The sequence below is a fragment of the Dendropsophus ebraccatus genome, chromosome 2 (assembly GCF_027789765.1).
Source record: "Dendropsophus ebraccatus isolate aDenEbr1 chromosome 2, aDenEbr1.pat, whole genome shotgun sequence".
Lineage (NCBI taxonomy): Eukaryota > Metazoa > Chordata > Amphibia > Anura > Hylidae > Dendropsophus > Dendropsophus ebraccatus.
The window spans coordinates 183,065,044-183,079,387 of NC_091455.1; the positions used below are offsets into that span (position 1 = coordinate 183,065,044).

Genomic DNA, 14,344 nt, shown 5'->3' on the forward strand with positions numbered 1-14,344 from the left:
TAAGAGACTGCAGACAAACACGGAGATGGTCTTTCACTTGCGACAAAGGGAAACATAAAACAAAGACAAGACAAACAAACATGGAAGAAATAGTCAAGACAAACAAATACCACAGTACAAAATCAGATTCCAAGTAGTAAGGTCAAGGTTCAATAAGCCCAAATCAAGAAACCATGTATAGCAGACAGAGAACAAAGACACATGGGATACACTAGCAGGCTTACAAAGGAAGACTAATAGCTAGCAAAGGGTTAACAGACCAAGGAAGTATATATATATATATATATATATATATATATATATATATATATATATGGTCAGGGATCCGGTTCAGAGATCTAGAACCCAGTTAGAGTAAGAGGGAAGCTAAGATGTCAATCACCTAGGCAAAACAGAGGTTAGCGGTGAATTTAGCAGAGAAGAGATGGGTGCAGTAGAAAATTCAATCACCAGAGCAGTAGGAGTAGAAGGAACAGTTTCCAGACAAGTGCAAAAAAACCATACAAATAACTATTATACCAAAGAGCGCAGTCTAGGCTGTATACCATAAGCAGAGGATCGCATCAGGGTCCTAACAGGTACAGTCATGACAATGTCATTGCAAAAAGTTTGAAATCTTCATAAATGCCCACAAGTTATTTGCTATTGAAGTAGTCCTACAAAGAATATAAAAAACTAAAACTATTTTCATCATGAATTCACTTGCTTGAGTATCCCATTACTTGAACATCATTGAATTTATTATATCTGTACTGTGACTTTACTGCATTTATTATCCATGTGGTGGGATATCATCATAAGCATTCAAAATGTCAGTAACACTAAAATATGCATACAGATGGATGCAGCCCTATGGTATGAGACCTTTGGCTGTATTCATGTTTTCCAGGCAGCCCTAGGGATGCATCCATCTTTTCCAAGCAGTAGGATTCAACAGCCGAGCGATCAGGTTTGGGTTCCTCTTACTCTTTGCTCATCTCTAAGCAGAATTGAGTTCTTGTTGGGTTAGAGACTATTGTGGTCATCCTCTTTGCCCTGTAAATGCCTGGATTACTTCTATTGTACAGAATGTGCTTTTATATATACATTATGCTGTCATTTTCTATTAGTTACATTTTATTTATGGAGATGACTTAAAAACATTCACAAAAAAATTGAGCCAAAAACAACACCGGAAACTTCCCCCGGTCCACCTACATGGGCCTCTTTGTAACATTGTCGGTATGATTTTGTCAGTGTCTTTGGTTATTTTGGCGGCAGAATTACAATATCAGGCGGTATTTATTGAAAGAGACACCAATGTCATATTAAATCACCCCAGAAAGTAAAGATCACTCATCATGTATGGAAAAAAAACATGTACTCATCTATTGAGTATATTAAGGGTTACATGGAATAAAATGAAAGATATCTGTTTTAAAGTCCAGAATTAGTAATTGGAGTTTCCCCTACAAATTATAGTCATCGTGGTTGATCATATTCTGCATTGTGCTTCCAAATGTAAAAGTGGGGCAGACAAGGTCACAATGAGTCAACTCGGACTGAACTGGAAATGCTTGTCTAGTCTGTTTCTGGTAGACCACAATGACGGCCTTCTTCTTGGGCCGATAAAGTATACAGCATATTGCATGTCAAACGAGTGAAATGGCATAGCCATAAAGTGTGTATAGCACACAAGACAATGAGTGCTGTAAAATTCCTTTATTCACTCTGGAAAATTGGTCCTATCATTGCAATTTTTTTTATTCTGTTGACTCGATCGTGTGGCTTCAATTCACCGTTTAGCTTGTGATTTTCTAAATATACCCCTGTGTTTATTCTTCTTTCGTTTTGGTTACTCAGATTCTATTACTTGACTATGGAAAAGTTTAGGGGGGGGGGGGGATCACCTTATCGCACTGGGCTGCAGCATGAAATGGATTCTTTTTGGTCAAGTTGAACAAGTTTTGAATAGAGCCCCAGACGAGCTGAAGTGGGTCGGCATAAGGCTAGGAAGTCAGTCTGTGAAATCCAGACCACAGAGTTTAAGGCTTCCCGCAAACAATTTAAACCATGTGTTAGTGAAATCGGAGCAGTCAACTAATAGAACTCCAGTGTGCAAATACTGACTATACAAACAATTAAAAATTAAGGGAATGTGCCAAGGCCCAAAAAAGAAATAAATCTCAATTAATGGGAAGCTCCATCTTTAATAGTTTCCTAATTTATAAACTGCAGATTTCAACTAGTTGTTTTTTATTTTCAAAAATGTTATGCCTCCTAAAGCACAAAATCTAGTGCTTACCCTGTTTCCTCGAAAATAAGACATCCCCTTAAAATAAGACCTACTTAAGCGCCCGCCCGCATCAGAACTTGCCACTGCACACAATGAAACAAGCGGCCGGAGCCGCTCGCTTAATTGTGTGAACTGCCAGATTTCCTACGGCCGCAATTCACTGAAAACTGACATGTCACTTATTTGCGGATCCGCATGGGATACCGGCTGGAGCGTATAAGATGTTTATACGCTCCGGCCGGGATCCCATAGCACATAAGGCTATGTTCACAGGCGCACAAAGTATGGCATTATTGCCGATGGAAACAACGGGCGTACTTTTACGTAGTGTGAACATAGCCTATATATATGTTCTCTAGCAATGTTGTGTTTTTTCCCCCAAGCTCATAGGACTCTACCCAACTCATAGGACTGTACCCAAACTCATTTGGCTGCTGATGCTGTTTTCTTAATCTTGTAATCCAGTGGTGTGGAGTCAAAGGGGCGGAGCCTAGAGTGTCCGTGCCCTAGGCCTGTGGCCCCTCTCAGGTCCTCCTCTAGGCTCTCCTTCTCTCATGCGATGCCCCCAAGGTCTCCCTCCTCACCCTTCTTCTTCCAAGCAATGCCGCCCCAACAACTGGATTAAAGCCAGCTAGCCAATGGCACCAGCAGTTCAGAGAGGGGGGATAAGTTTAGGTACAGATTTATTTATTTTTTAAATGTAAGAAAACCTGCATGGTTTTTATCTTCAGAGTGATGACAATGTGATTTTAGTGCTCTCACTATTGTTAAGAGACCCCTTCGTGGAGCACAGCTATTTCTCATTCACTCCATTACAGAGGGCAAGACCAGTGTTAGGTTGCTTGCCAGTAGTACACACACACAGAAGCCCCTTTACCCTGCATCTCTGGCCAATTACAATACAGCACAACACATCACATACTCCTATTTGTAGTGCTGGTAAAAGTGCACCGAACTGGTTTGTACTGTGCTGGGCTGATGACTTATACAGTACACTATTTTAGATGGCATATTTGGGAGAATAGGTTACTGATGCACAGGCTTTGCAAGGTGCTATGTAAGCAGACATGAAATACATAGCCGCATCATTGCAAGCCCTGAATCCTAAGCACTGAATAGGCTGCCTGCACTGTACTGGGCCATGGCAAGTAAATGGTTACCATAAACCATGCTGCTGCTAAGATGAGCAGTGAACCTCATCTCGCGCTGGTCATCACGAGGCTCGCAGGTTGCTTGTACACAGCCCAGACTTTCTCAGGTGCTTTCTTTTTACCTCTCTAGCTCCCTCTCCCCAGCACATGGTATGCCCCACCCCCACTCAATGTGTTCTGTCTGGCTGTTTCTGTTACTAGAGACAGATTTCCTCTAACAACAGGCAGTGAACAGCAGGCCAACTCTAGAGTAATTTTTTTTTTACTATATTAAGTGTGAAGAATCACTGATATCAAATGGTGGGATGTTGTTTGAAAGGACAGTGACCGTTTAAGTGTTTTGTTTTTTTTATTAAACCAAAGGCTAGAAATACGCAAGATGAATTTAACACTTTCTTTCTCCTACAATTTTGTTTTTATGCTGTAGTTTGACACAAAGTATGAATATGCCCTTCATACCATACTATCTCTATGTTTAGGATCCACTTCTGGGTAAGGCATGCATCTGATCTGCATTGTGTATATAAGGATTTCTGCTGTGGTGGAGTGCAGATGTTTTTTTTTTTTCTGTAATACCCCGCTCACCAAGAATTGTGAGGGCTGCATTGCAGTAAGAATAAGAGGGGTCTGGCTTTATTTACTGAGCTCTTAGCCAAGCCACTGGGAAAAATGTACACTAAGGGATGCAAGGGGTCAGAGCAAAATCCATCTGGCTTAAATCCTCCTGACTCATCATCGAGCATTGGAGCCAAGCCGCTTCATTTTTATGCATTGTTATAGATGTATTTCTTTCATTTATTGTTCTCAGAAGTTGTTCCAGTAGCAAAGTGGTTAAATGCATTTCTCGATGTGCAGTCATGCATCAGTTTAGTATGTTTTGTTGTTTTTATTGTTATTGTTGTTGTTGTTGTTTAATAAATAAATAAATAAATAAGTTTATTGACTTATCCAACTAATAAAGCCAGTAAACCACTTAGATGTCAGTAGAGTTTACCCGATACAAACTCCCAGGTGTTTGGTGGCAGCAGAGTTTATATGTCATGGTGTCACGGCCAGCTGCACCTTGGGAGAGGAGAGGGAATAGCTTGAATTTCTTAAGCTGTGCTTCTAAGTTAGCTGAAACTTCCTAAGAGCTCCAGTACAAACTGAACGTTCTTATGGTGTGTTTACACAGACAGATTTATCTGAAAGATTTTTGAAGCCAAAGCCAGGAACAGACTATAAACAGGGAACATGTCATAAAGGAAATACCTCAGATTTTTCCTCTTTTCAAATCCATTCCTGGCTTTGGCTTCCAAAATCTGCCAGATAAATCTGTCTGTGTAAACGCACCATTATTCTTCCAATAAGTAAAGAAATTCAGTTTGATATACCCAATTATGAGATTTTCTTAGTAATACCGATAGGACTCTCACTTGTGGCAGGGCTTGCGCAGAGATCTACATCTGCTCTGGAGCAGGTGTAGATTTTTGCATGTTTTTTTCCTGTTTGCGTGAGAGAAGGCCATGCCTATTCCTCACCTTGCTGCGCCCTCTGCCTGCCCATCATGCGCCAGGAGTACGCTGCAGAAAAGGTAGAAATCTGCAACTTTTCCTAGGTTAACACCAGGGGCGCATAACGATAAATGTGCCCCTTTGTGAATATTGTCAAGTCCGCCTTCCTGCAAGTATGACTTATCCAGATCAGTGAACCCCTTTAACCAAAAGCTAGTTGGGTCAACTTGGGTGTTGTCTGGGCAGGATGCTTTTTAGATATACAGTATGCCTGGTGAGGGGGTAAATACAAAATAACAGATGTCGTTGTCGGGGACATAACATTACAGGCTGGCTTAGCCAATAAGTGGCTGCAGCAGTCGCGGGGATCACCAGGGATCATAGCTGCAGAATAGTGTACATTATTTTTATTTTCTTACCCCTTACCTGGGCATATATCTAAAATATATCCTGCTAGGACAGCCCTTTAAAGGGGTTTGCAAGGTTTTTACAGAGGCTAGGATAAGAAAATAATAAAAACTGTACTCACCTACCCAATCCCCTGCTCCTGTTTCCCATCTTACCAAAAGGAAGTGCTTTTTTCTGGCCGTTATTTTGAGTATCAAATAATTTATGTGGTTTAGCATGTTTCAGCGGCCATCATTGCATTGACAGCCGCTGGTACATTATTCTAGTTCACGTGGACTGAAGACCCTTTGGGTGTGTCTTTAACTGAAAGTCCATTGAATTTAATACAAAGAATGGTGAAATCGATGTAAAATGTGTGAACTACTTGAATACTTGAACTGGCATGAACATTATTTTGACCGCTGCTATGAACAGCAGTCGTTATTAATACACTACATGTATGTGTATTGGACGGCCATTGTTCTATTGACTTCAATACATTCCATTGGCTTCAATTGCAAATCGGCAATTTTGGATATTTTCTAAAAAAAGAAAGAGCGTCTGCCTTTTGTCTTTTATTTTTTACTTTGTGTGAACATAGCCAAGGCTGTATCTATGTTTCCAGGCAGCCCTAGGGTCGCATTCATCTTCTCAAGGCATCAGGAGTCAAATGCCAAGCATTTGGGTTTTGCGAAACAGAACTTACTGTAGTTTTGTTCATCTGTAGTTAGAATATAATGTTGACCCTCTGACTCATTTCCTTCATATTCAGCTTCTCCTTTACTCAGCAGTCACTAAGGTGCCAGCTACAATATGTCTGCTTATTTAGTATTGTGTAAAATGATGAAACATAGCTTAGCTATATAACCTCATCATCATCACACAGATATCAGGCCAAATATGAGACACGTGTATGAAGAGACCTCATACCGCTACGATATCCTTTCATATTTTTCTAAAACTTGAAAAACACAATATATCAAAGCGTTGATACCGAGTCATCATTTTCTATCTCATATTTGTTTTTGCATAGACACAGACATGTTTTATTGGGATAATTTATACTTTCTATATGTAGCTTTTTAGTATTGGGGTTTGACTTCCATCGGTCAGCTGATCAGTCAGCTCCCCAAATTATTTCATAAACGTACTGCATCAATAAAGCATTACACCACATTACATTACATAGACTTCAATACAGTGCCAAAGACTTCTACATATAGTGCACCCCCTGCTGGACACTCCATAGAAATTACATGTGATTCGTGATGTCACGGTTTTTGAGAGAATTTGAAACCTCCCTGATCTACTAAATTAAGGGAAATAGCACTATTTGTGCATTTCCCATAATTAATGTCCATTAAGAATTTGTCTAACTTTAAAAAATACTTTTGGACGGACTTCTCCCTTAAATGGAACGGAGCTGCAGGAGATGGTCTCCAGCTAGGTGGAGAGAAGCGCTCAGCAAAGGGCTTCCCCTGGCTATATCTACAGATTGTGGCAATCATGGCAATGCGCAGAGTTTTTGTGTTTCACACTTTTCCTCTCTGTTGTTGTCTTCAGCTGTAAGTAAACTCAAAGCTGCAGGCTGAGTTTACAGTTCAACATTAAACAGCTTTATTACAGGAATCTGAAAATGACTGCTGTAAACAGATGTGAATATCCCTGAAGGATTAGACTGATTACAAAAGTTTAAAACAAGCAAATATGCCTGACAAAGTATGATAAATAACTTCAGCCCCAAGTAAATAATCTTGAAGAACACTTAGCACGCTGCACTATTACATCAATTACTGGCTTATCACATTAAACAACTGGAAACTCTGCATGGTTTATGTCAGGGGCTCTCAAACCTAACCAGGCCAAAGTTGAGTGTCCCCATCATTTTTAGTTGTAGTTATGCGACTTCCGAACATTAATCACCATTTCCTGTGTACAAGACTACCGAACAAGGGGGTTCTGTTTATGCTGCAAAATCCATGTATTATTTATTTCCAGACCGTCCAGAAATACTGTAAAATATTTATATATGACATGAGAATTAAAGGAAAATGAAAATTGGTCATCACATTGTATTACTAGAAGCCAAAACTAGGAGAGCAATAAAAAGTGAAGAAACTAGAATATGGGTGGTATAATTATTGGAGTGCTATGTCCCGTGGTGGTGGTAGTATATTTCCTTCAGCTGTAGGCTAGTACGGGACTGCAGTGGATTGCAGGAACAGTATATAATAAAGAGGTATTCCGCTCAAACTAAACTTTTTAAAGGAGAATTTCAGATTTTTTACCAAAGTGTCAGCGAGTGGAGGATGAAAAAAAAACTTGCACTTACCTCTCTGACTGCAGCGCTGGTGCTCGTATACTGCAGCTCCGGTCCCTGACCACTTCCTGGTTAATGAGAGGACCTGGCACGTGACGTTCCAGGCCCACTCAGGTAGGTGCAAGTTTTTTTTTCATCCTCTCCGGCACTTTGGCAAAAAAAATCCCTCTGTCCGGAATTCTCCTTTAATATATTGCTCACAAACAGCCTTGTTTTACCTTTCTGCACTCCCCTAGTGTTTTCCTACGTCATCTTCAGGCCCCCAGCTGAATGATCCCTCATCCACTTTCAAGAAGGACTTGTCTTGGCAGTGACAGCGCACTCAGAAAAATCACTGGTTGGGGTCCTATCTCGGTCAATGGTTGTCTGAGTGGGTTGTCACTGCCGAGACAAGTACTTCTAGAAAGTGAAGGTGGGACACTGAGAGCCATAGGAGGATACTGGGGGAGCTCAGAAAGGTAAGTATTGTCTGTTATTGTCTACTATATTTGTTTTATATATACGTGTAATTATATAGATGAAGTTTTCTGTATCTGGATAACCCTTTAGGGTTATTCTTTTCTATGCTATAGGCCCACAAGGGGACCTCTGGGTATATTGGGGACCTTTTTTAAAGCCCTCTTGAAGTTTGATTAAAAAAACCCCTAAAGGACTCCCAGAGGAACCAGGTACTGTTCATCACCTGCTCAATACCATCCCTACAAAGTAGCATAGCGGTGGCAGCATAATGCTGTAAGAGTGGTTTTTAGTGGCTGGAACAGGGTGGAGGCAAAACTGCAATACAGCAAAGTACAGAGATATTCTTAAAGTGGTTGGCCACTTTATAGTAAAATTGTGCATTGTACAGCATAAGTAGGTGTACTCACAGCACTTACTGACAGCAGCTCCATGTGTGCCTCATAGAGCTAAAAATCAGACTCCCCTCCTCCAGGCTGTGCTGCCCTGCTCTGTGGTGAGTCTGTCCATAAGATGGCCGACATGGAGGAGTGTGTAACCATGCCCCACCCCCAGTGTCCACCACTGAACCTCTATATGCCTATGGAGGACAGTGGAGGCGGGCATGGTTACATGCACTTTAACATTGGCCATCTAATGGACAGACAACCCACAGGACACAAAACAATAGTCATTAGTTAGGATCATTACTATGATTGTACAATGATCGTTTACTCCATCAATCCCAGCAAAAGAGCGAACAATGTGGAATTACACTGAACGATTAGTGAGAGATAAGCGAACGACTAACAACGATTTTGGTGTTAGCACAAAATCAACGATTAATGACACATGAATGATTTCTCATTGGTCGCTTGATCCTTGCCGGCATTTACACTAAACGATTATCATTTAACGATTTTTCACACAATAATTGCCCCGTGTAACAGGACCCTAAGAGAACACAGCAGTGGTTTAGGGACAACTCTGAATGTGCTTAAGTGGCCCAACCAGAGCCCTGACTTGAACCCAAAGGAACATCTCTGGAGAGACCTAGAAATTATGTCCACTTCCGTAGAAAATCCCCAAATCCAGCTGTGAAGCATCCTTTCTCTCCCCTGCTGTCGTCATCAAGACTGTAGCGGAAACCTGTACTATGACAACACGATAACTTGACATACCACTAGGAGCCATCCACAAGTTTGTAAATGAACTGGTAAATCTCCACAAGAGCGACTGATAGAATTATGTATGGTATGCAATGAATCTCAGCAGAATATACAGCATAGGCTCTAAGAGCTTTTTTTCCAGATCATCAGTCTGTGCTCCTCACATCTTCATTTTCAATCATCAAATTTCTGGACTCAGATCTGGAATTTAATTTTTTTCCCCTCCTATTCTAGGTCCATTAGTGAATACCTTAGAGGAGATATTCTGGTTTCCTCTGCATCGAAAGTGCAGAATAATAGGTTGAACTAGATGAACTTGTATCCTTTTTCAACCTTACTATGTTTCCATGGAAAAAACAGGAATGTAGTTCAGGAGGGTTAACAAGGAAAAACATTATCCTCCTTTTCTTTCCTGAGGTCAGTTCACATTTTGGCTGGAACAATTGGGACAAAACACAACCTAAAGGGTAGCTGAATTAACAAGCCATTAGGCCGAGTTCACACAGTGCAAGTAGGGTTGGAAAATTTCTGTCACTTTGAAAAAAGATGTACTGAACAGTATATTAGAGTATGCTTCTACAAATATTATTTTCCACTTAAAATAAAATTAACCTGTCTCATATCCTTAAAGAGGCTCCCTGATTTATTTTACAACCCATCTGCAGCCTGCTGTGTGTAAAATAACTGGTCTAGGGGCCACTGATCTGATCTGCCTTAGTCATCCTGTTTACTTATTCTGATGATGTCTCCTCCCAGCATTCAGAACAGACACCAGCATTTGCAACTCATCAACGTAAGTAAACACAGGCATCGCAGAGGAATGGGGCCAGGTGTGTATGTGGTAGTCTGTTTTTTTATACGCACACAGAGCAGGTTTTAGTGGGATCTTTAAATAAATCAGAAAACCTGTTTAACTTCTATCTTACAAGCCATTCAACTTTAGCCATTTATAAGCCATTTTTGTTTTTACCTCCTTGCATTCTATATGGGAACATAGATACAGTAAATGGAAAGTCAGCAACTGGAGCAAGATGTTAGGTAGCTTGCTTTCATCAGGGTAGCTGGATCTGGATCAGGTTCAGGGGCCCCAGGGGGAAATTGTTCTCAGGCAGAATCTTAGAGGTGGTTGTGTGAGGTACAAACAAGGGAGGTCATTGGAGGATCAAAGGTTGCGTGAGGGACGGTAACAATATCAGGTGTATGTCATGGTCAGCAATTTAAAATGAATTTGTTGGGCTATGGGGAGCCAGCGAAGAGAATGGCAGAGGGGAGAGGCAGAGAGAGAGGTCAAAGATGGATTACTCGGGCAGCAGAGTTAAGTCTGTAGGGAAGCAAGGGTGTTGGATGGAAGGCCAGAGAGGAGGGTGTTGCAGTAGTCCAATCGAAAAATAATGGGAGCATGTACCAGCAGTTTCTTTGAGTCAAGGGGTGAGAAAACAGTGGATTTGGGAAATGTGTTTGAGGTGAAGGAGGCAGGAGGTAGTCAGGGTCTGAATATGAGGGATTCTACGATGTGCCCCAGGCTAAAAGTATAGATGGAGAAGAGAAGAGGCCGGGGACAGAGCCTTGGAGGAAAACAACAGTGGGGGGACGAGGGGAGGAGGTGGTGTGAGAGTGGGAGACACTAAAATTAGGTAAGAGGTAATACAGGAGAGGGCCAAGCGGTGACACCAAGGGATGAAAGAGTTTGTAGGAGGAGGGAATGATCAACTGTGTCAAAGGCAGAAGACAGGTCAAGAAGAAGGAGCACAGAGTATTGGCAAGAGGATTTGGCAGTTACAATGTCATTGGCCACTTTGGTGAGGGCAGCTACTGTGGAGTTGTGGTGGGAGCTAGATTGCAGGGGGTTGAAGAGCAAGCTGGATAAAAAGTGGGAGACTAGTTTAATGTAGACATGTTGTTCAAGGAGTTTCGAGGCAAAGGAGACAAGTGAGATGGAGCAGCAGCTGAAGACTACATAGGCTCATAATGAAGCTCGTCTCCTACAGAAAGAGGGATCAGTGAGGGTCTGAACACCCAGACCTCAACCAATCAAAACTTTTGACATGTGACTGTGGCTTTAAAAGTTTTTTTTTTTTTTTTATAATGACAGGGACACTTTCAAAGCTTTTTCTATAAAAGCAATGAACCAGACAGCTGATATCAGGAGAAGGAGCAGGTAATAATGGATGGCATATTAATTTAGTAGCACTTTTGCACTAGAACATATTGCCACATTGGTGCATTCAGCTCTGCTTTACTATAGTATTTCCATTTTACATGTCATCAACCAGCTGAACCGAAAAGGCAAATTCAGTGTCACACACCATAGAACGGTAAACCATGGAGACAAGACACAGTTTAAGAATTTATTGGGCATGTTTCATAAACAAGAGGTAAATGGTGTTGAGAGTTTGTCCCTTTCACTGAGGTTAAAATTCGTCACTTAGAAGTAGTTTACAACCCGTCTGATGGACTGGATATTCGCACTCTGGGCCTGCCATTCATTGAATGTGCGGAAGTCTCCTCTTTCCACGATGTACATACGACCACGGTAGTTGGGTTCTTCATACAGTACCCAGCTAAAATGGGGAAAAAAAAAGACCTTTAGATGTCTTCTAGTACCAGTTAGGTTCTCAGCCACCAGTAGGGGAAGCTAATTGATAATTAAACATCTAGGACCTGAAAAAATCTATATGATACTAGATCCTCTAATGGCAGCTACAGGTAACTATGATGACAGTGACAAGCAGAGAAAATAGTGTCCAACCCCCTCTCCTGGCCCAGTAGCAGTTACATGTCCTGTGTCTGTCACAGGTACCCTGTTTGCATAGGCTGTAGATAGGGAGGGGAGCAGATTTAAGTCTTCAGGGAACCATTCAGGCTTATACATGCTTATAGAGGTAATAGAGCTCACCCAGAGGTTGTAGAAGCAAATGTAAGCAAAATTGTTGATAAATACCTAGGTAGAAAATGTTTTTGCTTCATAATAAATTCAATGAAAGTATTATAAAATCTTTTTTGAGGTGTCCATAGCGTTTACATCTCCCATTTCCCCATCTAACCTCCAAATTTTATGTTTCAAAAATCTGGGTGGACTGTGTTGTCTACTGGTGTCTGTGGGATACTTACGCTCCATCACCATAGACCTTGATGGCATTTACACAGTTCTTGTTCCAGCCCCGGCCTTGCAGGAAAGGACAGTCCTCACAGAACTCCATGCACTGACCAGTGAAGTTACATCCCTCAAACAATTCCAGTCTGTAATGTTCTCCATGCTAGAATGTAAGAAGGAACGTAAGGTTTAGATATATACAGCAGGGGTTTTTTTTTCAACATTGCCGAACTGAGTTTCTCATACAACTGATTGTGAGATTTGCAAAATATAAAGCTGATTACCCTACCAAGCTGAATATAGGAACAAGGGTGAACAAGGGTTAGGCACCAGATAGATCAGTAAGTAATTACATTGTATATATGACATTGGTAAAAGTCTAATTCGGTCATGATTGCACCATCTATAATGCATGGTTAGGACTTCTTCAGGCCATATTTTGGATCCAGAGGGGTTGGAAGTTACTTTTTGACACAAATGTATACAAAGTGCTTCAATATAGAAATGAAGGCTATACTTAGTGGTTAGGTTGTGTCATGAATATTATAGGGTGAGGACATATGGGCGTGGTCCACTGCGAAGGGGCCTGATCTACAAGCCAGGTAAAAAGTACAGGTTGACCTTTCATTTGTATGGTGATCACCTAAGATTCTAGGGGTTGAGTCCACACTTATCGGTTGATCGCTGGGTGGCTGTTGATTAGAGATGTTCGAACAGCGGAAAATCTTAGGTTCTATAGAACTTGAACCTTGTTGAACCCTCCGCATTTGATTCCTGATGCCTTCCCGGTCCGTGGGGAAGGAGGAGACAACCCGGGTACAGCCTGGAATTCCTGGATACAGCCTATTACCTAGGCAGAATCCGGGAATTCCAGGCGGTACTCGGGCTGTCTCCTCCTTCCACACGGACCGGAAAGGCATCAGGAATCAAATGCGGAAGGTTCAACAAGGTTCGAGTTCTACAGAACCTAAGATTTTCTGCTGTTTGATCACCTCTACTGTTGATAAGACATCTACTTTATAATTTTCCTACTTGGGCTGAAGAGTTCAGACAATATCATAGATAAAGAAAATGTAAAAAAAAAGGATGAAAGGTGACAAACCATTCTGATGGGTCTGCTGGATCCCATGTGATCATTGTGTCCATTCCAACGATGGAAGTCTGGATATTCTCCCCTCTCTAGAATGTACTGCTGCCCTTTAAAGTCAGGATGGTCGTAACAGATCCAGGCCCCACTTTCTACGCGGATGGAATTGACGCGATTCATGAATCCCCTGTCTTGGAAGTTATCGCAGTCTCCGAAGACCTCCAGTTTCCTTCCTGTGAAACATTTTCCCTCGTAGAATATGATCTAAAAAAAAGAAGAGAGAAAACCTCCTTACATTTACAGCCAAGTGTGTGTAGAAGGTGGCAGCCATTCCTTGTCTCGAAGGAAACGTGATCTATGTGATCGGTATATAAAGTGAATCCGAGAACAAAGACGATTTGTTTGGTAAGAAATGATTTGCAGATGCGCCTGTCGAATGAAAAGGGTTTCGGGTTTCTCCGGGATTTCTCCAAGAAATCACCAAACTCCAACTATGTATCAACTTATAGCCTCAAAAACGTTAATGTATTACTAACGTCTAGCCCCATCTCTGCTCATGAGATCATGTTGGAAAGTTCTGTGACACTAAAAGGAATATTACACCATTTAGATAGACATAATGTCTCAGATAATAGTCATTATTAGTCATAAGAGCAATTTATGGTGCCTCGTGTTTCTTCACGACCCATGGGACAAGCATCATCATAGTATTAAAGAACAATTCCAGTCATTATTGATATTACCCATGGTGAAGGCATTAAAAGCAATGATGGAAAACACTCCCATCACTTAACAGGATGAACTACAGATCTGTATGTTGAGTAATGCATGGGGGGGGGAGGGTGACCACCTCAGGGTAGGGTAGCAGAATTATTCCTCTTCTATATAACTAAACCTCGTGGCTTATAATATAGACCTTAATTAAATGGAAGC

At 41.3% G+C, this 14,344-nt stretch overlaps 1 protein-coding gene across 2 annotated transcripts in view; it reads right to left on the reverse strand.

Annotated features, from left to right (window-relative positions):
• Positions 1 to 11,570: 11,570 nt before the first annotated feature.
• The window catches only part of CRYGN (crystallin gamma N), a 41,852-nt gene continuing 39,078 nt past the window's right edge, over positions 11,571 to 14,344 (reverse strand). For both annotated transcript variants that reach the window (XM_069960492.1, XM_069960493.1), the window contains exons 2-4: positions 13,427 to 13,675; positions 12,342 to 12,487; positions 11,571 to 11,791 (exon numbers count right to left, since the gene is read on the reverse strand). In XM_069960492.1, the coding sequence (XP_069816593.1) occupies positions 11,656 to 11,791; positions 12,342 to 12,487; positions 13,427 to 13,675 (531 nt within the window). In that variant the 3' untranslated portion in view covers positions 11,571 to 11,655. The remainder of the gene's footprint in view (positions 11,792 to 12,341; positions 12,488 to 13,426; positions 13,676 to 14,344) is intronic.